General features: G+C 38.6%; 1 protein-coding gene across 7 annotated transcripts in view; it reads left to right on the forward strand.

Moving 5' to 3' along the window:
* Nucleotides 1-14,286, forward strand: part of LOC137992580 (N-acetyllactosaminide beta-1,6-N-acetylglucosaminyl-transferase-like) — a 47,812-nt gene extending 33,526 nt beyond the window's left edge. For 6 of the 7 annotated variants that reach the window (XM_068837986.1, XM_068837988.1, XM_068837987.1 and 3 more), the window contains 3 exons: nucleotides 1-135; nucleotides 1,117-1,149; nucleotides 11,312-14,286. The exon at nucleotides 1-135 is cut by the window's left edge and continues 172 nt beyond it. In XM_068837986.1, the coding sequence (XP_068694087.1) occupies nucleotides 1-135; nucleotides 1,117-1,149; nucleotides 11,312-12,391 (1,248 nt within the window). In that variant the 3' untranslated portion in view covers nucleotides 12,392-14,286. The remainder of the gene's footprint in view (nucleotides 136-1,116; nucleotides 1,150-11,311) is intronic. The other variant, XM_068837991.1, reaches the window with a different exon arrangement.
* Nucleotides 14,287-25,000: the final 10,714 nt, after the last annotated feature.

A 25,000-nucleotide genomic window follows, 5' to 3' on the forward strand; every position in this document is an offset into this window, starting at 1 on the left:
TTCCTAAATACAACTCCGCTAACGGTAACAGGCTATTGGAGCCCAAGTTGGAAGCCAAACCTAACAAGGGCTTTACACACAACGAGGTCATCTGTTGGAAACACTACTCGATTTGCCACGACACCAAAGCTAAAGGTAATGTAACAAAAAAAAAAAAATTTTTTTTTTCGGTGAATGTTGACGGAGAGTCCAGTGAATCAAGTGAAGCTATGATTTCATATAGCTTCACTTGATTTCATATCCGCAGTTCACATATGATTCATTTCATATACCATTTCATCATTGATTCATTCCTCACGGGACCATTAGAACCCACAAATGACCAGCTCCCAACGTCAGTGGCTTCATAGCTCAGTTGGTTAGAGCGTCGCACCGGAATCGCGAGGTCACGGGTTCAAACCCCGTTGGAGTCCTTAATTCTTTCAGGCTTCTCTACGCAATTGTAAAAATTGCTTTCATAACTGCGAAGATCATAGCTTCACTTGATATTTCCTTAAAGAGAACGGTTTTTTCTAACAATTAAGGTGTAATTATCTCCAAGACCATCTTTTTCAAATCATTGTGTCGCTGTTGCAATGATAACCATTTCCAACTTCTAGAAAATAGAGACACAGTAAAAGTAAAAGATAGAGCCGGGATTTGTGGATCATGTTCATTATATTTTTAAAAATGAGCTATAAAGTGGGCTCACCTCGAGCAAAACACCACTTTTTTGATCATTGAGCGAGTTTGCTGCCTATTGCAATGTCTTTGGAAACATACTTCCGTTTCTATTGCAGTAACTGAACTGAACTTCACTAACGTATCCTAAGGGCCGCCCTAGATGTCGCTTTCTCTGTATCGCTTACTTTTCTTACTTCTACTCAAGCTTTTCTACCTTTATTACTGCCTTTATCACTGATAACAGCAAGAGAAGATTTCAAACAGAAGACAGGTGAGTTGCAAGCACACAAACAGGTTATATCTCCCGACGTCTGACCAAAAAGCTGGAAACACCATATTTTTGCTCCTTCCCCCCTCACCTATACCCTAGCCTCGTTACCAAACAGAAGGGCATTCGGTTAAAGTCGCCTGTGGAGTCACTGACATTATTACTTTTCTGTCCATTACGATTAGGTCCAGCAATGGTTTTACTCGCCTGATGAAAAGGTAAGACGTGAAATAATTTGATATGGGTTTGAAATCACAGAGCTATTTGCCTATCTGCCTTGAAAACCAAACGGATGGCGAGCTAGATTTTGAAAGGCCACCGGGATCTGGAGGTGGATCTGGAAGTGGTGTAGGCATATTTATATATATTTATTTCTGATGCCTATGAATTCAGGAGAAGATACGATGTAGAATCCCTGAACATTGACCTTAAATCTGTCTTTGTAGAGATTCTTCGATCAAACAATAAAAAAAACATTATATTTGGCTGCTTATACAAGCCTCCTAAAATGATGAAGTTAAACAAGTCCTTGACAAAATTGGCTTAGAAAACAAATTATGCTTCCTTCATGGGGAATTTAATATCAATATTCTTAGTGCAGACTCACATAACGCTACTAGTGAGTTCATTGACCTTATGTATTCTAATGGTTTCTATCCTTTTATCTCTAAACTTACCAGGATCACTTCTCATACGGCCACTTTAATAGAAAACATTTTTTGTATTTTTTCACTAGTGATCGTTACTTGCAATTCTGCTTAGTTGAATCCTCTTATGAAACGATTATCTCTAGAAAGGTTATGATGCGAGATTTCTCTCGATTTTCAGAGGACGATTTTGACACTGAATTATTGCCAGTGAACTGGGATTGATCTTATCAAGGCAACAAAATGTTAATTGCGCTTCCTCTACTTTTTACAACAAGCTAAATAAACTAGTTAATAAGCATGCCCCCGTCAAATCCGTTTCACGACGTAAGTTCAAACAATTCTCCAAGCCGTGGATTACGAACGGCCTACAGAAATCTATTAAGATAAAAAATGCCCTGTGTACCTCTAAAGTATTAACTCTACAGAAACAAAATTTTAGCTCTTATCTGCCAAAGTAAGAAACTATTCTACCTATTTTTCGAATCATGTTAACAATATGAAGAAAACTTGGGCTGGAATTAATGAGGTAATGAACCGAAATAAGTTGAAATCGAAACCTATCACGGCTCTAAGGCGTTTGAACTGCGACGAAATAACCCATAATCCCACTGAATTCCCTAATGTGCTGAATCTTCAGTTGGCCAGAATCTTGCTGCTAAAGTGCCTCACAGCAATCATCACTTTTATTAGTGAAGATATGACAAATATTAAACTCCTTCATTATCAATCCTTTTTCTTTAAACCTGTTTCTGTTCTAGAAATTGAAAATGAAATCTCATTCCAGTTTCAACCAATAAGGCTTATCGGCTTTATTCTTGCCCTGTTCGTGCGTTGAATTCGAAATGTGCGAAAGGCATAATTTCTTTACCCATATATGTCCATCCTAACAGGAATATATCCTTCAAAATTAAAACATTCGAAAATGATCCCGGTCTTTAACCGATCCAAATAACTACCGTCTGATCTCTCTTCTCTCCATTTTTAATCGAATTTTTGAGAAACTTATGTATAATCGTCTAAAATTGTTTATTGAGAAAAACGAACTGTTATATGAAGCGCAATATGGTTTTCGAGAGAAATCCTCCACCCAACATGCAATACTTGACATTGTGAATTCTATTCAGATGAACTTGGATATGAAAATGTTCTCATGTGCCATTTTCATTAATCTTAAAAAGGCCTTTGACACAGTTGACCATTCTATTTTACTTAGCAAGCTGTATCATTATGGAATTAGGAGTATTGTCGTACTTGGGTCACCGTACTCAGACAACTCAAATTGATAATGATGTATCTTCCAAGAAGAATTCGGTCACTGGAGTCCCGCAAGGTTCTGTTTTAGGACCATTACTCTTTCTAATTTATATAAATGACGTTTATACTTGTCCTGATAAACTCAGGTTTTACTTGTTTGCTGATGATACAAATTTACTATATGCTGACAAGAAAATGCAGTTTCTAGAAGACGTAGTTATCAATGAATTGAAAAATGTACGCGACTGGCTGAATGCAAATAAACTAACTATAAAGGCAAAGATATCAAATTTTGTCGTTTTTAGACCCATGCAAAAGAAACTTTAATGATCAGATATGTTTGAAAATACGGGATAACATATGAACGCTGTAACAGCTCCTCAAAGCAAGCATTATGGTAAATTTCTTGGGGTCCTAATTGACAAGCACTTAACTTGGAAACAACACATTGATTACATTGCTTCTAAGATCAGTAAAATTGTTGGTTTAAGAGAGAGGTTGCGGCGCCATGTACCATTAAAAACCCTACTTCAAATTTATCGATCACTCACCCGTTTTACGTATTTCCAGGTATGTATTACTTTGAGTCAAGATTATGGAACTACATATTACAGTACTCGGAGTTGAGGATGCTTACCTTGATGCCTACTCATTGATAACAAAACTGAATAATCATTACTATCGCATCCTATAATTGTTTTATTCTCTTTATTTATTTATTTATTTATTTATTTATTTATTTATTTATTTATTTATTATAATTAGAATAATATTTTTGTCATTCAGTTATTTTAATAATATTGTAGTAATTATGCAACGTTTCTTCAGTATGTCTATTGTGTGGCTCAAGGTGTATTCTGTCCTTGTGTGGGCCCATTTCCATCAGTAGGGCTAACGCTCACATGGTTCTTATGGGGTAGAAACTTAGTACTTCATATTACACTCTAATCAGTTAAGTTTATTTTGTCTTAAAATTGTTTCTAGATTACTGTACACGCCTCGATTATCATTGCTCTACGCGTGCGGTGTTCATTGTAAAATTTATCTGTAATTTTTGAAAATAAACTTGAACTTGAACTTAAACTTAGAATCAAACCCCTGCTTCTGCCTAAGCGTCAAATAACTACTCATAACGTTGAATCTTTTCGTTCCCACATTGCCTCTATCAACTGGAAGTCTTTTATCAATTCGTTTCATTATATCTATTGTAACTGCTTTCCAGTTAAGACTGTTCGTCAACCAATCCTTGGTTTGCTACACTTTAAACTCCTGCTGTAGGAAAAATACTTTCTTTAGGGAATTCTCTAATAACCCAACACCAAGTGACAAAGCTGCATATACTAAATTTCGTAACAAATACAACTATATAATTAAATTATGTACGAGAAAGTACCACCATGACAAATTAAGATCTGTACGCTCGTCATTAAGACAAACTTGGTCTACAATTAAAAGCGCGGTCCCCTCAAAATCCCATTATTCCAGACCTGCCAATATGAAAGACAACAGAGGTAATATTATTAATAACCCTCAAACAACTGCTAACAAGTTTATGAATTCTTTATTAACATTGGCCCCATGTTTCTGTCGACCATAAATTATATCTGAATGTGTTTTTCAATCTGTGGATAGTTTCTTCACCTCACCTACTATGTCTGAAGAAATTATTAGTATAGCGTCATCTCTTAAAAGCAGTAACAGTGAGACAGTGGACTGTATTAACATTGATGCGATTAAAGCATCAGTCTATTGACTTATTCTCATCTCCCCTTTCTGACATCTGTAGCATCTCCTTTTCTACTGGATTGTGCCTGAAAGACTCAAAATCATAAAGGCAATTCCTATATATGTATATATATATATTTTTTTTTTGAATTAAGTAATGGTCCGGCTAAGAAGCAGGCAGCCCAGCGGCAAAAGTACTTAGAAGGTGCGAAATATTAATTTTTAACTTCACTCCAATCGAGGCATCTGATTGGCTAATATCGGAAAATGTCGAAAAAAGATGAGAAAAAAATGAAAAAAAAAGCCTTTTTTGGATTTCTTCTTCCCCATGCCCTTGATCTCTGTCTCTCGGCCAAATTTGGGCATTGTTCTATGCGCCAATCAAATGGCGCATAGAATCTTGACGATATTTACAAACATAGTTTTTGAAGGCATAATGATTTGTTCTACGAAACAGAATCTAATTTTTTAGACGGCAAGTCGATTACATTTTTCATTGAAATTCAAATTTCGCGCTTTTAGCTGCTTACACCAATGGGAACAGCCGAACTTAATTTGATTAAAAATGTTGGCACATTTTAACTAACCGACGCTATTGCCGCGGGCTATTGTTTTTCTGCCTGCTTCTTAGCCGGACCATTACTTAACAAGGCTGAAAATCCAACGATGTAGTCCCAAGCTAGTAGGATCCGAAGGATACACAACGCTTTGCTAGAGATATTAAGTAATTTGCGTGTACAAATAGCGACAGCGAACTACTAGCAGAACCATTGAATGAAAAACATATTGCCGTGAGTGGGAATCGAACCCGCGTCCCCCTGGTTACTAGTCGGGTGTGCTAACCACTGCACCATCACGACAACCCTGCTGGAAACATAGCAATCGGTGAGGTGATTGGTTAGCCGCGGGGTTAAGAGGAAAAAAGGACGCAACTACATTTCCCGACAAGCCTGTTTCGTGAATCGCTTCACTCTTCAGGGGTGAATCGCTTCACAACAAGATTAAACCCCATCACTATAAGTTCACTGCATGTTTCCAACGGAATTAATTAAGCTTAGTTCTTCGAAATTTCGAGAGTTCCGTCGTGGAATCCAGTAAGACTGTATAATCACACTAAGGCTGTTAGGAAAAATGTTAGCTAGATCGTACATAAGAAATAATGTCTTTCAATTGCAATATTCATTTATTAACAGTCAAATATCTGTATGCATTTAATCGAAGTTTATATTTCTTATGTACTATAAAGGTAACCTGAGCGGTATTAAATCACAATTGAGCCAAACATTCATATGTGTGATACAGGTGTCTGTCTTTTTCGAATCAGAAGTTCTAAGCATAAGAAATCACCAGTCGTGTGTTTGTCATGTTACTCAAATTATGCTAAGGTCAGCATAAATAATAATATTTGAATATTGATATCGCGCAAATTCATATACAATGTTATGATCAAATGCGTTTTACAAGGAAAATAGATAACAAATAAGCAAACTACATTTAAAACAATAAAACTAAAATGGATAAGAACAATATGTAAGTATAGTATGTGCAATGTTCTAAAAAGTTATGAATCAACACCGTATCTATAATAACGTGTTTTGATTACTGATTTGAATTTAATAAAAATATTTTCACTTTTTATGGATAGTGGTAAATCGTTCCAAACTTTTGCAGATGCAACAGAAAATGCTCTGTCTCCTATAGTCTTTTTTGTTTTCATTGAATTATCCTCTAATGAAATACCATTGCTTGATGTTAAACTATAGCGTGCGTTCCTCAGTTTTACAAGTATCAAGTTCTTAAGATAGTCTTGGTCTTTACCATAAATGCATTTGAAGACTAGCGTTGCCAGTGCACACTAATTACGGAGGGTGTAATATGATCGTATTTTTTCAATAACATATTAGACGGGCTGCTGAATTTTGGATGCGTTGAAGTTTGTCAGTATGTATAGATAGGACACCATACAGCAAACTGTTAGAATAGTTATCACACGCCGACTGTAGCAATATTCAATAATTTGATATACATTCAATTTAATTAGGATTGAATTGAATGAATTTTTAGGGATTAAATTAAATGGATATAGACCGATTAAATTAAATAAATATAGAAATATTAAATTAAATGGAATTAAAAAAATATGATATAAATATAGATATTAAATTGAAAAAATAAAAATAAAATTACATAAATATAAATACTGAATTGAATGTATATCAAATTATTGAATATTGCTACAATCGGCGTGTCATAAATAGTCTAATCATGACAACTGCTTCGACGATCGACTTTCGACTTTCAGTCTTGGAAGCTTAAAAATGTCTTAATTCGTCTTATGTTATGGAGATGGTAGATGATAGATTGACAAGTCTTATTAGTTGCAGTCTTCATACGAAGATTGCTATCAAAACATGTACCAAGATTGCGTACATCAGATACTACACATACATGTACCTTGGCTTGACCAACAAAGCTTGGCTTGAATAACAAAGCACAGGGGTTATCTGCTCCTGTTTAGAAGATATTGATGTCCGATGATTTAGAATTAAGCCCAGGTCCCTGGTCATCATCATATTCTTATTAAGACTAGCTCAACACGGAATGAGACCATTATTTTGATGTTCGTGGCAGAGGCGACTGTTTTTTATAAGGCAATTATGCAATCAAAACAAGTGAATTATTCGAAAATGAAGGCATGGAAATTCAATGAAATTGGCTCGAAATTTTGAACGCAATAAATGAAAATGGAGAATGGTCAGAATTCATCAAAGTCTGCCAACCTGTCAGAGAAAGTTCAAACAATCTGCTTGTTGTGAATAAAGAACAAAGACAGCAAATGCCAGTACTGAAAACAATAAAGATACAAATGATGATGATAATGTGGATGATTGGTACGAAATAGAGGGAGGACCATCCCTGAAATGGACACCTTATCACAAGAACCCGATATGACTGAACATGGTGATGATATTTTAAGTGTTTCCCTAGAAGAAGGTCTATTTCTCTTTGTTGATGATAATATGTTGAAGAGTGATGCAATTGCTATTGAGGAAATAGTCACCTTTTTTATAGAGTCGAATTCCAGCAAAGAGGATGTCCTCACATTCATGAATTATAACTCTGTTTTAAGGATGCACGCCAGTACGAAAAAAGCTCCAATGATAACACTGTTAATTTTGTTGATAAGTATATCACATGCCAAAATGATAAATCTAGTGAAATAGAAGACTGCGAGTCTACTGTTTAATATTGCACAAAGGATACTACAATGCATGACAATGAATCTATAGTATAATAAAAACATAAACTATATGAGAAAAACAAAACTGTAGAAACTCTAGCTGTACTTTAATTTACACACATCTATAATCTCTATTAATGAAAACAACATCATCAGCCAGACAGGGCTATCAAATTGACCTCTATCCACGAGTTAGCCATTGGTCGCATATGCTTTTCCTGTTTTCCACCTGGTAGTAAGCCTGATTTCCTGTATCAGATTTGATATCTAAACCTTTGGCTTCGGCACTTAGTTGATTATACGACCTTAATCTGAGCTTTTTTTTTTCTTGGAGAAAATGAAAAAAAAAGCAAATTAATTAATTAATTAGAGGTAAGGTGCAATCTTCCATTATTTCATTTCGACATCCCAAACTAATACCTAAGGTTTCAAGTACTGTTATCGGTAATCAAATGGTGACCAGTGAAATAAGGGAATAATTTCAGTTGTGTTTTGTCCAAAATGAAATAATTTAGCTGTCAATATCAGTGACAAATTGCGTTCATAAGACGGGGTTTTCAAATCTGGTTTTCAAATTTGGCACTGTAGGAAAAGTTGCCATGGTACGATGGCCTTGGAGGGTCACAGTCCAGTTTTAATTTTCTGAGTCATCACAGGTCACAGGTGACAGGTCATTGTTTTACCAATACAGAAAGTATCGTAAACATTCAAAAAAGCTAACCTTAGGCCTAAAAGCTTTTGTTTAGGCGTAATTAGGCCTACGGTTAGCTTTTATGAATGTTTACGATACTTTCTGTATTGGGAAAACAATGAACTGTGACCTGTGACCTGTGACCTGTGAGAGAAGTGGTGAAGACTCACAAAATTAAAACTGGATTGTGAATAAAAATAAAACTGGACTGTGAAAATTAAAACTTGACTGTGACCCTCCTGGGCCATCGCACCATGGAAATTTAAGAATTGATTCATGCTAAGCGTGCGTATATTGAGTTATGGATGCACGCGGGAGCTAAGCATGAGAGAAACGTAAGAGTCACAAGAGTCACACGAGGCGATATATGCACAGCTAAAAGAATGAACCAATTCTTTTATATCACAGCGACAACTACTTGGGCGATAAAACATGTTGTATTTGAGATTGACTACAAAGTTCTTATACTTCCTCGAGGGAAAACAAACTATCAAATTGCCTGGTTAAAATCACGCCAGAAGTAAATTGAGCGAGAACGATCCGTCTTGTTTTACCAAATATTGAAAACGAAGGATTGGCTTCTTCAGTTAAAGAAAACAAAGTCAAAGGACTCGATGAAAATGTAGACAAGCAAAGTCAAAATGCCCATGTAAACAAAGGGTTTAGATTGTTGAGAATGATGCCGAGTTCATATTGCCGTGCACAGTGCAGTTGCTGAAGACGGACTCCAGGAAACTGTGCTTGCAGTTTTTCTCACTGCACCAAGCTAAATTCAGAAAGAAAAACAGGTATATAAATACCGTTAAGTTTATAGGTAATGTGTGATTGATGTTTTTGACCATGTTTCAGCATAGCTGTAATTTTTTAATGAAATTCGTATTTAATATTTTCCGCGCCTTTCCGATTATTTTGTTGATTTTGTAATGAATTTGTTTTCGGCAGATTGAACAAATGTAATAAGAAAACTTCGACAACAACGGCGGCCGTGCGTTATATTCAGATTGGATTAGCACGCACGCTATGTTATAATACAAATTAACTCTGAAATTTCGCGCAAAAATTAAGGAGCAATTTGTCACCCATGTTATAATTATGCTTCATATCCTGTCATCTTCTAGCCTCCTTGCAGCCGTTTTTTGTGTCGGTCCCATTCTCCCTCACACAAAAAACGGCTGCAAGGAGGCTAGTCATCTTCCTGATTTCACGAAAAACCCTGTGGACAAACTTAAAATTCCCCTTTTTAAAACCGTGTCCAGATATGCAGGAAATTAGATGCACGGCTATTTCCGTGGGATGCTTGTGTAACAGGTTTTTGATTGGTTAATTTGATTTTGATGACGGTTATCAAATTCCAATGATCCATGTCTCCTGTCCTCATCATCTGGCGATAACAAAACCTGAGCGAAGCTTGAAAATCGAGCAGGATTTTAAGGTTGCACAGTCGTGTAAATGCAATAAGATTTGGCACGATGCTAGCAAAATTAACGACTATTTACGTGCCCAAGGCTGGGAGGCGAGCGACCTTTGGAAGTGGGAGAAATTCCACTAAATTCTAGCGGCACTCGGCCGTGTGCGGTCTTGGAAGTTGCACGCCTTGTCTATTGCATGTGACGACGCGTCGGATCTGAAGGGGAAATCGAAGTGTCCAAAAAACCCATCAAATCACCCAGGAAAACGCAGAAAATAGTGGGTGAGTGAACGTTATTTATCTGGCTGTCCATAAATTAAAATGACTTTTCGAAAAGAAACATCGCGATTTAAAGTTTTTTATGGAACATTTAATTTTCCTCGATCAGATGAATCAGCCGTTACTACTGTCTCAAAATAACGTGACGTCACGCGCTCTCGAATCCTTGGAGTTGTCTGCCTGTAAGCAGACGTCCCTTTTCCGCGTGCAACAAAGGAAGTTGGAGACGTCTGCACGCAGGCTAAGAATCCCATTTTATTTCCCTTGAGAGCGCTCTAAACCACTCGGCCACGGACTTCTGGACTCACTTAATGCAAAAATATAGTTTGGAATCCTTTCGGCCCGCGATGATTGACACAGTTACTTCACATCTGAAAATATTATTGCGATTACTCCAATCGGCCTGTAGAATAATTGTTTTATTAAAAGCTCCAGGATTTAACAACTCTTCCGTGTATTGTCGACTAAAGCATCGATTTCTGCCTCGGTCAATTGCGGTCCAAAAAGGCTTTTGTCGGCTGTCTTTCAATCGCAGAGCTGCAAAAATGTTTTCAGCTCGCTTTAATGCTGGCGCGTTCCTTGACAATATTAGGTACAGTAGGTATATGAGCTGATAGCCTGTGCTGGAATCTGATAACCGTAGTTCAGTTTTTAATAATAAGAGATAACTTCTTTCTGTTTTTACAACAAATAACTTCTAGTTAAATTACAGATTTATCTTTCTGGTAATCTCTCCCCATTTTCCGAAGTTTACTGGTAGTCATAGTTCTCTGTAACTGTACAATTTGTGTTACCTGTTTGTGCATCCCACGGATACGCCCTTATAGGCGTCTTGTTTGACAAGCGCCACAAAGTGTCCCGTTCCTCCCCTCCCCAAATTGAACATCACTCGCGGCTAGGAATACAGACAATTGACTTCCGGTCCTCAAATAAAGAAAAACAGCTGCATTTACCCTCGCCAAAAATGACGATAAACCTTACACTTACCTCATAGCTAAAAGCAGGTAGAAATGCTTAAACTTAAAGGGACATTGATTTCGTTTTGGCTGTTAATATTAGGCTTCCATCTAATTACTTGCATTTCCGGACGTATGAAGTGCTTTTTGAAGTAATTAAGCATTACATTTTGCAGGCCACCAAGTGGAAAAGGTGCAAAATGCTGATATCCGGCCAGACAAAGTTGAAAGGAACAATTACCAAACCGCCTCCAGATTCAGAGATCCTCTCCAAGTACACACCCAATCAAGACTGTGCTGAAGTTTTAATTGCTCGTTTTGGCCACCCACCTGTGTCAGAAGAAGAAAAACAACTACCCATCGCTTACTCTATTACATTATACAAGAGTGCACGTTTGTTTGAGCGAATTCTTCAAGCTATTTACATGCCCAACAATGTGTACTGTATTCACATCGACAAAAAATCCCCAGACATCTTGCTTACAGCCATAAAGGCTATGATACGCTGTCTTCCGAACGTTTTTATCGCAGCTACCAGAACAAGTGTTTTCTGGGGACATTTCAGTTTGGTTCAAGCTCAGTTCAATTGTATGGAGGAACTTTCACGGTCCAATGTGAAATGGAAATATTACATTAGTTTAGTGGGACAGGACTTTCCACTTTATGTTAACAAGGAAATTGTGAGAGCATTACTAACTCTTAAAAACCACAACAACATTGACAGTTTTCCTATGCCTAAATCAGATCTGTATCGAGTGAAGTATGTCCACCTCTTCATAAAAAATAAAAATAAGTTCATTAGACGCGGAAAAAAACGACCCCCTCCGCACAACATTGCCATTTATAAAGGAGCAACACACATCATTGCTATCCGAGAATTTGTGGACTTTGTTTTGCACAACCAGATTGCTAAAGACTTCGTTGAATTTCTAAAGGATACTTTTATCCCAGATGAGTCGGTGTATGGATCTCTTCAGCAGCATCCGCTGGCCCCAGGTGGAATCCGAGGCAAACAGCCACAGTATATAGCCCGCGCTATGTATTGGCGACTTAAAAGTACTAAAAATATTTGTAAAGGATTCTGGGTACGAGCTTTGTGTTGGATCACTTTTCAAGACCTACAGTGGGCTTTCGGTGAAGAAAAGAAAATGAAATTGTTTGTTCACAAAATACCATTCAACTTTAGGAACGAATTGATAGATTGTATTCTCGTTGCAAGACAAGGTAGAAAATACGGTACAACTGTTTGGAAATAAAGCGGTAAAAGTGGCTGTGTTTGTTCCAAACAAGACATACTTCAAGATAAATATATGGCAACATTAAGCAAGTTTCTCTTGCCGCGCCAGCATAAATACCACGAGAGATATCAATCACAGAGATCAATAAGGCAAAAAATGCTTTTCTATTTGGTACTGAAGCATACGTGGCAGAGAGACGTTAGAGGGAGAATACCACGGTATTGCGTATTTTCTAGCCGTAGCGAATGTCAACGTGAAAATTTTGCTCAGCCCTTAGCTCATTAGTGATTGTTTACTAATCGAGAAATGTTTACACGTGAGTATAAATTTCCAGCAGGAATTATAACGTCGCTTCAGATTGGTTCATAAATGATGACATTCGTTACGGCTCGAACATGCCCAATCGGTGGTTTCCAACCAATCTCTAGAGACACAGATAACAATGCAGCAATGTACAATTGCTGGTGGACGCACAAAAGGAGCTAATGAGAGATATTTCCTTTTCTTCGTCCACCAACATGGCGGCGATGACGTACGTGAAAACAACCTATACCATGATACTCTCTCTCTAAGCGATCAATTAGGCAATAATGTCTGGTGATACAATTGGAAGTGATTTACCATTAAATGTGCGAAGTCGATATCAGATCAACCAAGTGTCTCTGGACTTCTTCAAACTAATCGACTAAACAGATACCAAAGGTCTTGGTCCTACCATGCAAAGTTAATAAAGGGGAATGGTTATGAAACCCGACAAATTTCTTTGTTGTATGTTTTTGTTCTCATTTTTGGCCTTGACCGTGCACAAAACACAATAGTTGGTTACTTTGTACTGAGGTCTGGAACTAACAAATAGCAACGTGTTGGTTACGTAACTCATGCATAGCATATGAACGCAAAACAAAAGATTGTACACGGTCGTGGACTTTCCAACCTACATCTTGGCATCTTTGTTTGCTCCCTTGATGTTTGCCGAGCTTCAAACCAGTCCTCTCCATTAACTATGGTCCTACGGGCCTGGACAAACGGAAAATGTTTGGCGTTTAAGTGTTTGTTGAAGTGAGTTGCCAAAAGGGTAAAAGCATATTTTATCTAACTCAGATTAAACTCCACAAGCAAAGGACTATGGGTCACACTGAAAGACGTAAAAACACGTGGATACAAGGGTTAGCATTAGATTCCATCCACCAAAACCACCCTGGCACATTTCCTTACAATTACACGACGTAATATCCCGTCTTAATATGACAAGCTTACCGCTGTGAAAAGAATGAAAACAGGCAGAATTAGAGCTTTAGTTCAACAAGAAATATCGTTTCTAAGCAAAGCCGCGCTGATCTACAGTATTTAGGTCTAAAAACCACTTTGAAGACGGTTAGCTTTTACTTGTTTTGCTGGGTACTACTATGTCAATACTCTAAAAAATTAGATTTTCCAGGAGCTTGTCTCGTTAGTCTAGTGGATATTGGAATGTGCAAGGGAACCCATCGCTCCGGGTTCAACTCTTTGGCTCGCCTAATCTGAATGTTCTCTGCACATTGAAATGTTTGTTTCTTTGAAGTAGATTTGAAGTCTAAAGCAGATTGTACGTCGTGTAAGTTAAATGAGACGGGAAATGTGGGTTTGAGGGATGGAATCTAATGCTAACCGGATACAAGAGTGGAACGCATGCACGCGCTAAACTTGCCAGTGATACGGCTGGCCAAACGAGCAAAAGTTTGCCCATCAAACACGAGAACAAAAGAAGGGTTTTGAGTTGTCTGATTGAATGTTTCATGGCCTTCAAATTTTATCAAACACTATCCAACACCACCAAACAAGGTGTTCGAAATTTGTTTGTAGGATCGAACACTCTCGTCCTTAATTGAATTATATTTTGCCTTAACTTTGTTATCAGTGTGAACTTAAATGGATTAAAGTCTTCATCTTTTTTTTAAACGTTTCGTTTCCTTCCTTTTCCTTCTCTTTAACAGGATCTACCTGTGGTTGCGAAATTATTTGTCCTTTCAGTGAGATGTCCGAAGAGTAGTCAAGCCAACGATTCTGACTTTCATGTTTGCCAACGGTGTGGTTATAATAGGGCTATCCTTAATCGCCAAACTAAAACTCCTCTGGATGTGGATGTTGACACAATTGACAATCGACTTCGACAATTGGCTTCGTTTGATAAACCAACTGGTCACTCTAAACAAAAAGATTCGCTTCAGAGGGAATTAGAGAATTGTCCTTCCTCCCTCCCGGGGAATACTTAGATAGCGACTGTTACGCCTTCAGATATATGTCGCGTTTTGCTATACAAGGACAGAAATGGGTAAACCCAGGTTCATTATAACGGATGTCTAATTTGGGGAAAAGAGGCACACATGACTGCGCTTGCCCTTTGAGGCTTTCCTATAAGACTGTAGGCTCATATATCGGCAAATTACGAGCCATTTGTCACGCTATTGGGCGTAATGGGGAATGGGTTATATAAACGTCTTGGCCTTGGTAATCTGGCTGCTGATAGGGGTGTTAAGGACTACCTCCGTTTAGTTACAACTGAGAAGCTGCGGGCTAGAATAACACTGAAGCAAGCTTTCCCCTTTTTCGTGGATAAGCTTTCTGAATTACTCCTGCTCAACGCTTTATTTCGGCGAGGGACAAGGCATATTTCAAGGCGGTCTTTTTCAGTGGCGACAGACCTGGTGATATGGGCCAAGTAAATGTGCCGGAGATTTTGAGGTTCCCTTACGATGACGGTTTTCTTTTTAACCACGTCTGGGGAAAGACCTTGATAGATGGTGACAATAATGTCTTTGGGATCAAAAGAAACCCGCAAACGGCAATTTGTCCTGTTCGGGGAATAGAATATTATATGACGGTTGTCAAGCAGTTACAGATTGAATTAACAAGGGGGTACCTCTTTCGCCCAACCACTCCCCAGGGAGGTGTACTTGATGCACCTTTTAGTTCATCTGCGGCTGAGGTCTTCTTGAAAGGATATCTGAAGGAAATGGGTTCGGATGATGGAGAAACTCTTCATGGGTTCAGGGCAGGGTACGCTTTAACTGAGATTATGGACAATGTCGGCTGGACACGGCGACATACAGCCTTGCATTATTGCAGCTGGCCAAAGTCCTCAATCCGGCAGGTGCTTCGGCTCGATTGTCTGCAGCTGACATTCTCTGTCACTTCTGAGTGGCGACCTAAATACTTTGAAACGCTTTGTTTCTGCCTTCCCTTCTGACATACCTGAGAAAAGGACGCTTTTAGAGTAATGCGTATAATCGGTGTCTTAGGGTATGATTGGGTTAGGATTGAGGGATGAGGATTGAAGGTTTAGGAGTTGTTTGGAGGGGTTGTTATTGTGAAAGGGGTTTGGTGGAACGAGCTTGGGTAGCGCGTAGATCAATTTCCCATATGTAAATAACAATGAGCACGAGTGGTGAGTGTTGTGGAATATGATACTATTCACAGCAGTAATAAATGCTGTTGGGCACTCCCTCTCCGCTCAGTCTCTGATTAGCGCCAAGGAGGAAGGGGAACGCCCCCTTCCCCCCATCCCGCCCTTCCTTTCTGAAAATTCGCGTTTGAGGCGAAAGTGAATTCCTCGTCCTGAAGTCGCTCGATCAATTTCCCATATCTAAATAACAATGAGCGCGAGCGGTGAGTGTTGTGGTATAGAATACCTTTCATCAGATTCAAACTATTTGTACTCAGCTCTTTATTTGACTGTGATAACATTTTTCATATTTGTACACCTTACTGACCTTTTTGATGAAACTATAGAAACAAAGAAACACAGTCTCATGAACTGAACACTTAGTTAGGCTTCCCTTGTCATCATGAAAGGGTTCACGGCGCCATCTTGTTATCAGCACGCCTCGTAAGCACCAGTTTCTTTCCTCCAGAGTTAGTTATTATCCTAACTCAGTTAGCTGTTTCCATCATCTACGGCTAGTCCTAAGCGAAGATGTCCAGTTAACTGTTTCAAACTCAAGTTGCATCACGAACAATTTGTACTGTTGAACAGTCGCTCTCTTTGCAACAAAATAGTGGAATTCCAAGGGTTAGTTTATGGCAACAACTTAGACGTCGTCGCTGTTACTGAGACGTGGCTCCATGATGGCTATTTTGATGGTGAAATATTATCCTCTTCCCTGTATACAATATTCCGAAAGGATAGAGGCGGCAATAAAAGAGGTGGTGGTGTTCTACTTGCTGTGAAAACAGACCTCTTGGCCTACAGAAGACCTGACCTTGAACCACAGAACTCTGAAATTCTCGTGTGTGACTATGTTTCTTCGAATAGCTTCAAAAAAACTTTTTGCCTGTGTTATAGACCGCCAAACTGTTCTTTATTTATGGATTACTTTGAGTGTTTACTTGCAAAGTTGCGTGAAACCACTGGTAGAATCTACATTGTTGGCGATTTCAATATGCCTACCATTGACTGGGAATATGTTATTGACTTGCGCAACTCTGAAGATGGAGTCAAGTTTTGCAAACTAATCAATTCCCGTGGTATTTAGCTTCTTGATGTTCTATCTAAAATTTTGGAGAGACAAGTTTATAATGAGATCTTTGGTATTATTTGCCCTCATCTTACCCACTGGCAGCATGGTTTCCTGCCAGAAAAATCCACTGTGTCTCAACTGTCTCAAGTTGTTCATCAATTCACTGTTGCTCTTGAGAGGAGACAACAAGTTGATGTTATTTATCTAGATTTTTCTAAGGCTTTTAATCGTGTGTCTCACGAAAAGCTTCTATTTAAGCTTGAATGCCTTGGCATTGGCGGATCCTTAACTTGTTAGCTTGGTTAAGATCATATTTATCGGGTAGAAGACACAGAGCCGTGATAGATAACGAGTCGTCTTATTTCCTCTCTGTAACATCTGGAGTCCCACAAGGGTCAATTTTGGGGCCTTTACTCTTCTTGCTTTTTATCAATGATATGCCGAATGCAATTTCAAAGGAAATATCGTTACCCCTCTTTGTTGATGACTCAAAGTGTTTTCGGTTAATTCTTGGACGCGATGACGGCAAAAAATTGCAGGATGACTTGAATAAGTTATTCCAGTGGTCTTGTAGTTGGGGTATGGAGTTTAATGCCAAGAAGTGTAAGGTTTTAAGGGAGGCTCGTATAAGATCAATTGATGATAGGGACTATTACCTTGGTGGGATTAAGCTAGATCGTACGCCTTAGTAAGTTAAATTTATTACATTTGAAGTATCGCAGAGAAATTAATGATTTGGTTTTCTTTTTTAAGTGTCTTACTGGGAATACATATAAATTAAACATTTTCGATTATGTATCTTTTCGCTCTTGTACTAAATCGCTTAGAAATGTTGATCATTTAACGCTTGATGTCCCTTTCAGCAGGACTGACGTCATTAAGAATTCGTTTTTTGTTCAGATCTGTCGTCTGTGGAACGATTTACCTCTTAGTATAAGAGAATCAAATACCTTGTCAATCTTCCGTAAAAATTTGATAGCTTTTTATTATGGTAAGTTTAATGTAGATTTTTTTTAACTTTACATTGTATTTTACTAGAAACTCATAAGGGTTGAAACGTGTAACTGCCCCTTGTTTGCTAGGAAACAAGCTTCTGAATATTCAATTTGTTAAGTACCATATTCGGGAACAACAAGAGCGAGGGGTTTCCAAATATGGTACTTGACACTGAAACATTCAACCAATCAGTTCGCACTGGATATTCGGAAGCTGTGAACGCGCGTTACACGTTTCAACCCTTATGGGTTTCTGATTTTACCCAATCATTGGTCCATTTATGGTAACTTTTAAGATAGTTATTACTTGATTAATTCTATAGATTTATTTATGATGTAATAATAGGTGGCTTATTTTTAAGGAGTCTGGTACTCTGTTTTAAGCCAACCTCAGATCGAGCAGTTGATTGATTTGATTGTCAAATTTTTTAATTGTAAATCTGAAACTTGATTAAATAAAATTAATAAATAAATAAATAAATATAACTTGAGAACCCAAGGGTTGAATTGCGTCATATTTACAGAATAAAAGATTAAATAAATATAATATATGAAAGTAAAGAAATCATCTGAAATCACTACATAATAACTAAAAACTAATATTTAATGGATCATAAAGTAATTATTTACTAAGAAAGCATAATTCTTAAAAAGGATAAAACATTTTCATCATGAAAACCTTAAGTGCGTTAAAAACTATAAAACTATTTCAAAATCTGTCTGTCTTGAAAACCGGATTGAACAGGCGTGTCTTTCTAAGACTTATATTGCTTAGCATTTTGTGGGAGCAGCACATTCCTTAGCTTGCTGTCTTCTTTTTCTAAGATTTTCTTGAACAGTTTGTCCGTTAGGGCTTGCCTTCGGTCTGACAGAGTAACAAGACTTGTCTTAACAACCGCTTCATCATACAGGAAACGTGGGAAAATAATAATACGCATTGCCCTCTTTTGCACTGCCTCTAGCTCGCGAGAAAGATATTAGACCGTCAGGAAAACTGGGCATGCGCATTCCGTGATTGGGCGGATCATCGGATGCAGGTCCGATAGAACTGTACTAATTCACTAGGGCCTAGAGATGCGCGCTTTAATTGAGAAAGACAAAACAGGCTTTTCCTTGCTTTCTCAACAACAAAGCAATTTGACGGTCAATGGCAGTATTTATGATGTTGAACGATGCGACAAAGGTTTGCCGGCACATTGAAATACACCAATAGCTAACAATTAGCTTTGACAAATGATTGATTTTAATCAAAGAAAATTCAAACCCAGGCCGGCCTTGTTTTTAAGCTCTGAAAACTGCTATGATTCGCATGAAAGAAAACTGAAAAGTCCAAAAAACCCAAAAGCATAATCAAAATGAGAAAATAGTTGCCGTTTTTTCTCACTTGTCGCTTCCTAGGGCTCTCTACGCTTGCGCGAACGACTGTATTGTCCTACAATCGTCACAGACCCTCGCTCGCGCAAAGTTAGTTCGAGAGGTTTAAGGCATTTTTGCGGTATACAGGACGCGCATTTACTCTTTGATTTCACAATCGCTATATTTCCTTTCTCCCGTAAAGGTGGTTGATAAGTTAACGGTGGTTGATACGTTTAAAGGACGAGGATTTTTTCTTTGTTGCACGGTCGCAACATGCTAATACTTTATCCCTCTAATTGCAAATAATCAAACAAGGATATGTTGTTATGTCCCTTTACTGAACGAAATCAGCCAAACGCATGCATTAAGTAAGTAGAGTAGCAAACCATACATCTTTTTTATTCGTTTACAGATATTGCGCGCAAATGTGTGATTTTAGTAAACAATAGCTGGCCATGTCCATTGTTATTAATGAGCATTGCCGCGCGAGCATAGCAACCAATGAAATACGTTCTTCTTGCGCGTCTATGAATAACTAGACCCTCCGTGAGGGTACACTGGGTTGCCTGTGGTACGTGCAGCGTTCCACGCAATTTTTTTCAATTTGGGGGTGGGGGGGGTGGGGGGGGCACCCAGAAGTCATACCAGCAGAGGCCCTTTGGCTCACAGGTCCTCACACGTTCGTACGATGAAACAGATCCTTTTCTGAGGTTAAAAACGTGGCTACCGGCCTATTAATTAATCATTTGTCAGAAAGAAGAAATTCCTGCCCTCTTTAAAAAAAATTGACACGCATTGCTTACGTGTGGTAGTGAAGTAACACAGCGATTTATTCCATAATGTCAACTGAGCTGTGTGTTGTCTTCCAGGAGATTCAAGTTGTCCTTGCGTAATATGTAGCTCTAACAGTGCACGATATTGTTTTGGTATTGTCTATCATTGTAGTGCCATGGTAGAAGTCTTGGGTAAATAGCCTGAGAAGACACGGTTACTAGCAAAGTATTGAGCCCAGAAAGATTGAAGAAAATAAATGGGAAGTGAAAAACATTGTCTTCTGGGATGACATGTTGACAGTTGTCTTTGCTTAATATGTAGGTCCGAACAGTACACGATATTGTTTTGGTATTGTCTATCATTGTAGCGCCATGGTATAAGTCTTAGATAAATAGCCCTTTGAGAAGACATGTGGTTACTAGCAAAGTACTGAACCCAGAGAGACTGAAGAAAATAAAAGGGAATCGAGAAACATTGGCTTCTGGGCTGACATGTTGATCATGCAACTTCTTTCTACCACAAGTGTAAGCGTGCACTGACAGCATCTGACAGCTTTGTAAACAAAAGTTGAAAGCTGAAGTGATTTCCTGCGTTCGGCGGGGTTAGTATCTGGATGGGCGACCTAAGAAATATACCACTCAGCAACAGAATTTTAATGCTATCAAATGCGAACCAAGCAAGATACAGATTTTGTTAGCTTGCTTTATGCAAAACAAATATTGATGTAAAAGTAAATAAATATGGATACACAATTTTTAAGAAGAGCAGAAGGAAGTTTCAGGGCGGTCGATCGAGCATAAAATATTTTGCCATCGGTAACAAAATCTACGACATGAAAACAACATTAATTTTGAACCACGAATATAAAAAGTTACCATCAGCGAAAAACAGTTTGGGAGATTTTAGTTGTTTTGTTGTAATTGTACAAGTTTGGCTGCACCAAGTAAATCGCACATCGAATTCAGCGGGCTCAGTGATCAAGTTACCGCGTTATTTTACCGCGGCATGTTTACTCGCGAAACAGTGAAGCATCTGTGTCAAATGATGCCAAGCTACCGGGTTTTTGTTTTTGTTAGTTTTCTTTTTCTTTCGATTGTTATAAACTAACTATGATTCAACACAAAGATCACAATCGCCCAACTCTCAGAGGTTGACCATTGTTTCTGGAAAATCAAAAATTTACTCTCCAAGACAAGGTTATTTATCACCAGGTAATTCCATCGTTTTGGTAATAGCAGCTACTTTATTATTCATCAGCGTCACAATCTTTTGCCGATTTTGGGGGTCATTTTGTTGAAACTCAAGCACGCTTCCAACAGACCTGTTTATTTTCGTGACTTATGCGTTACCACAAAAATTCTCCCCGTATCACATTTCAACACATGTATGCAAATTTGCTAAGCTCGAAAATTACACAACATGATAAATTCACAAAAGCTGGAAATTTCACAGAAATATTTTCCACCGAAACATTTCTTGAAACAAGCAACATATTTGCTATAAGAGGCAAGAAACCCTTCCTATTTCAGTTGCGTGCGTGCAAGCGAACAATCACAAAGCATTTGCAATTAAATAAATTTCTGACAGTTCACATTCAACCATAAAGCACAAAAGAGACAATAAGCTTCCATTCAAGTAATTTTTCACTGTCACATTTCCAATTTTTTTTAACCTTTGCAGAGTTGAGTACAAAATGAATGTTACTTGCCAGACAAACAGGCAAACTTTAAATAGATGCGACTTCAGTAAACACTGGGAGACACACAACAGAGATCACAGATCTACTTGTGGTGTTCGATTCCTTCTCTGTCTTTGTTAAAGCCGTAAGTTACCAGAGCTATTTCCATTTGGTTTCAGTGTTGTACGTAACACCACCTTGGCGAAATATTAGAAGTACAGCATATTTTGATTTCGGCTCGACGGGCGAAAGATTCACGCTGTCGAAGTCCATTACTCGTCGCTTTTTTAAGATTCCAGATCTTTGTGTTTCACCGCCTGTCTTGACGTTCCATTCTTGAGCTCCATGTGGGTATATTTTCTTTAAAGATGTACTAAAAAGCCATTCGCGTTACAATGACTTTCGACGCCATTACAGGTTAATTGTGCAGAGCAAGCTACGCATTACCCCAGCCCCCTCAAACCTAACAAAATACGCACAGAAGACAGCTGAGAAGATTCTATGCACAAAGACACCACTTAGCAAGGGAGTGACAGGCAAGACTTTTCCCGACACGGAAAATAACAAAAAAACCCACGAAATGAAACCGAGATTCCGACTGGGTTTCGCAACCCAGTAATAACGAGCAATATGACAGTCCTGGGAAGTTGCTTGAACTGTAAGTAAATGTCCCAAGAACAATAGGGATTCTGCCCGATTCGGAGTCAAAGAATTAAAGTGTTTAATTGAGTATGGTCTGATGCAAGTCTTTAATTTACCTCTGACACATTGATAAGCGTTGTTGCTGTTGTTGGTTGCTGAGATTAAGTCAGTTTACAGATACGGCGGCCATTTCGAAATCCATCGTTTCAAATGACTATTATGGGATTCTAAAGGGCCAATTAGTATGCATTTTTCTTCCTTAGAATCCCATAATAGCTATTTGAAACAATGGATTTCAGAATGGCCGCCGTATCCGTAGAATGGCCTATACTTGAAGTTTTCCAAAAGTTGCAATACAATTTTTGCGAAAGATGAACTGAAATGACGTATTTGACGGAGTTTACCCTTCCTCAGCTAATGGGGATGGCAATAAAACTCTTTTGATGTTAACCAAGAACAGTACATTCCTGTTTGGTAATCTGATTCTGGAGGCCGAAAAGCGAGGACCTTGGTTTATGACTACGCCCTTTAAAGAATGTGGTGACTTGGCCCTGGCTTCCCGTAACGCGCAGAAGGAAAACCATAAAATTTGGTTTCAAGGTCGAATTCCCTTTGTGTAAACATAAAAGGGATTATAACGTTTCGAGCTTTGATATCTTTTTCATGCGCGCAATTTGACTTCTATCGACTCGATTGCTAAAGCCAAATTTTCGTGTCTTACTCTCCCACCGACGCAGCTTTTCCGTTTCTTTTACTAATTCCTTGAGTCAACCATTTCCCGAGTAAATTTATTTTTAAGGAACAGGTTTTCTGAACTTTTTTCGCAAAATGTCATATTTCCCTTCACGCTGAGATAGTTCTGTTTTGATTGGCTTTTACAACAGTGGGGATGCTGAATCTCCCAAGGAAGGCGTTCTATAAATAAATCAACTCTAGAGAGGGCTGACTCCGAGATAGAGGCTTCCCTTGAACTCCTGATTAAAGTGATTCCATTGCAGATTACAATCCTGAACGGAAAATTCCATCAAGCAAAGCATTCCTATTCAGTCTAAAACCATTCAACGTGAGCAACACCCTAACGAAGTTCAATGTATCCCATGATACCCGCGCCCAAGCTATAAGAGGTCAGTACCATAAAGGACCGTGTTTGGGATACGATACTTCAGAGATGTGCTTCAGTCCGCAAACTGTCAAAATCAACCCCAATGGAACATTTAACTACGAGGGGATTTCAAGTGGCGATGTTTTTTACACTGGTGAATCGGTCTTTCAGGCAGATGACATCGAGGTGTTTACGATCTCAGTTGGGAATCAATACTGCTGAAAGGATATTCGTCTGATTTTTAATGATTTTATATAGTTCATATCTTTATTTACCCTCGGGTTTTAGAGTAGCTCGGTGTTGGTGGTGTTGGTGCTTGATGACTGCGAGATTTTTTCCTCCCAACCATGATACACCACAGAAGACAAACCACAACACCAGGAGCTACATGCCTTACTCTTTGGGACAAGTGTGAGGGTTCTTTTCAGTCCCACAGGAATATGAACATTGAAGGGTTGTGAGACGGGGCCTACGGTTTATCGTCCTTATCCGAGAAGACTTGAAAGTCTAACCATTTACAGATGTCATTACAAAGGCAGCACTTTCTCCTCAGTTATTTTAAGACCCTGGGGTGTTGGTCCGGCCGGAGTTGAACTCACCACCTCTCGCATGGCAGCCCGGCAGTGCTCAACCAACTGAGCCACCGGTGTCTGGTAAAATCAGAACTTAAACAAAGTGTTGACAAGCTGACAAAATTAAAGGCTCAAACTCATATTTTGGGAGTCTTGCCCTCACAGCACATTCATGACCAGAAAATATAGAGTAGGTTTTGAATAACTGATTGTTGATTAAACAGTAAGAAATTATCTAAAAGGTGTTAAATCTTCTACATATATATATATATATCGCCCGCATTCGGATATTTTCAATCCGAAATGACTAGACCTTTTTTCAAATTAACTGTAGATTCCCTGTGTGATCCTCCGTGTGCGGAAGGCCAATTCTGCGATGAGATAAAGGGAAGGTGCATTTGTGATCCATCGTTAAGAGAAAAGGTAATTTGTAGGATAAGGCAAGGTAAGAGAATGTGGATTTAGTAAATATGACAAGGGAAATCAAAGGCTTCGTGTAAGCTCTCGAGACAGGGTGGCAGTGGGGGAGAACCAACTTCATCGAAAGGGCTTGCTCGTAGGCTAAGGAAATCGCACTTTCATCTTTGAGCAAATGGGGAAAGGGAGGACGCATCATCTGATTTGGGTTACTTGGGTTAGTTGACTTGGGTTACTCATGGGGCAAACGCACCTGTGGCGTGTACATCGGCATTGGTGACTCTCAGTACTAATGACATTTCACCACTGTACCTCTAACATTAAGACACAAATTTCATGGATTTATGTTACAGATTTCCACCGAATAACGTTCTCATTAATATGTTTACGGCTGACACATTTTACGAATTCACAGTCCGAGGCAAATTTACAATAATTTCGGCACCACGAAAAACATCCTTTGTTGTTGGGGGCTGTGTTCATAAAGCCGTGTTTTGAATATGGTTTGCCAGCAGAAACATCCCGACATTTGGAAAGCATAGGAGAGCGTTGAAGTTAGCAAGACTTGAACTTTAAGCAGATTGAACTTCACATT

Source organism: Montipora foliosa, chromosome 2, assembly GCF_036669935.1.
Source record: "Montipora foliosa isolate CH-2021 chromosome 2, ASM3666993v2, whole genome shotgun sequence".
NCBI classification, from domain to species: Eukaryota; Metazoa; Cnidaria; class Anthozoa; order Scleractinia; family Acroporidae; genus Montipora; species Montipora foliosa.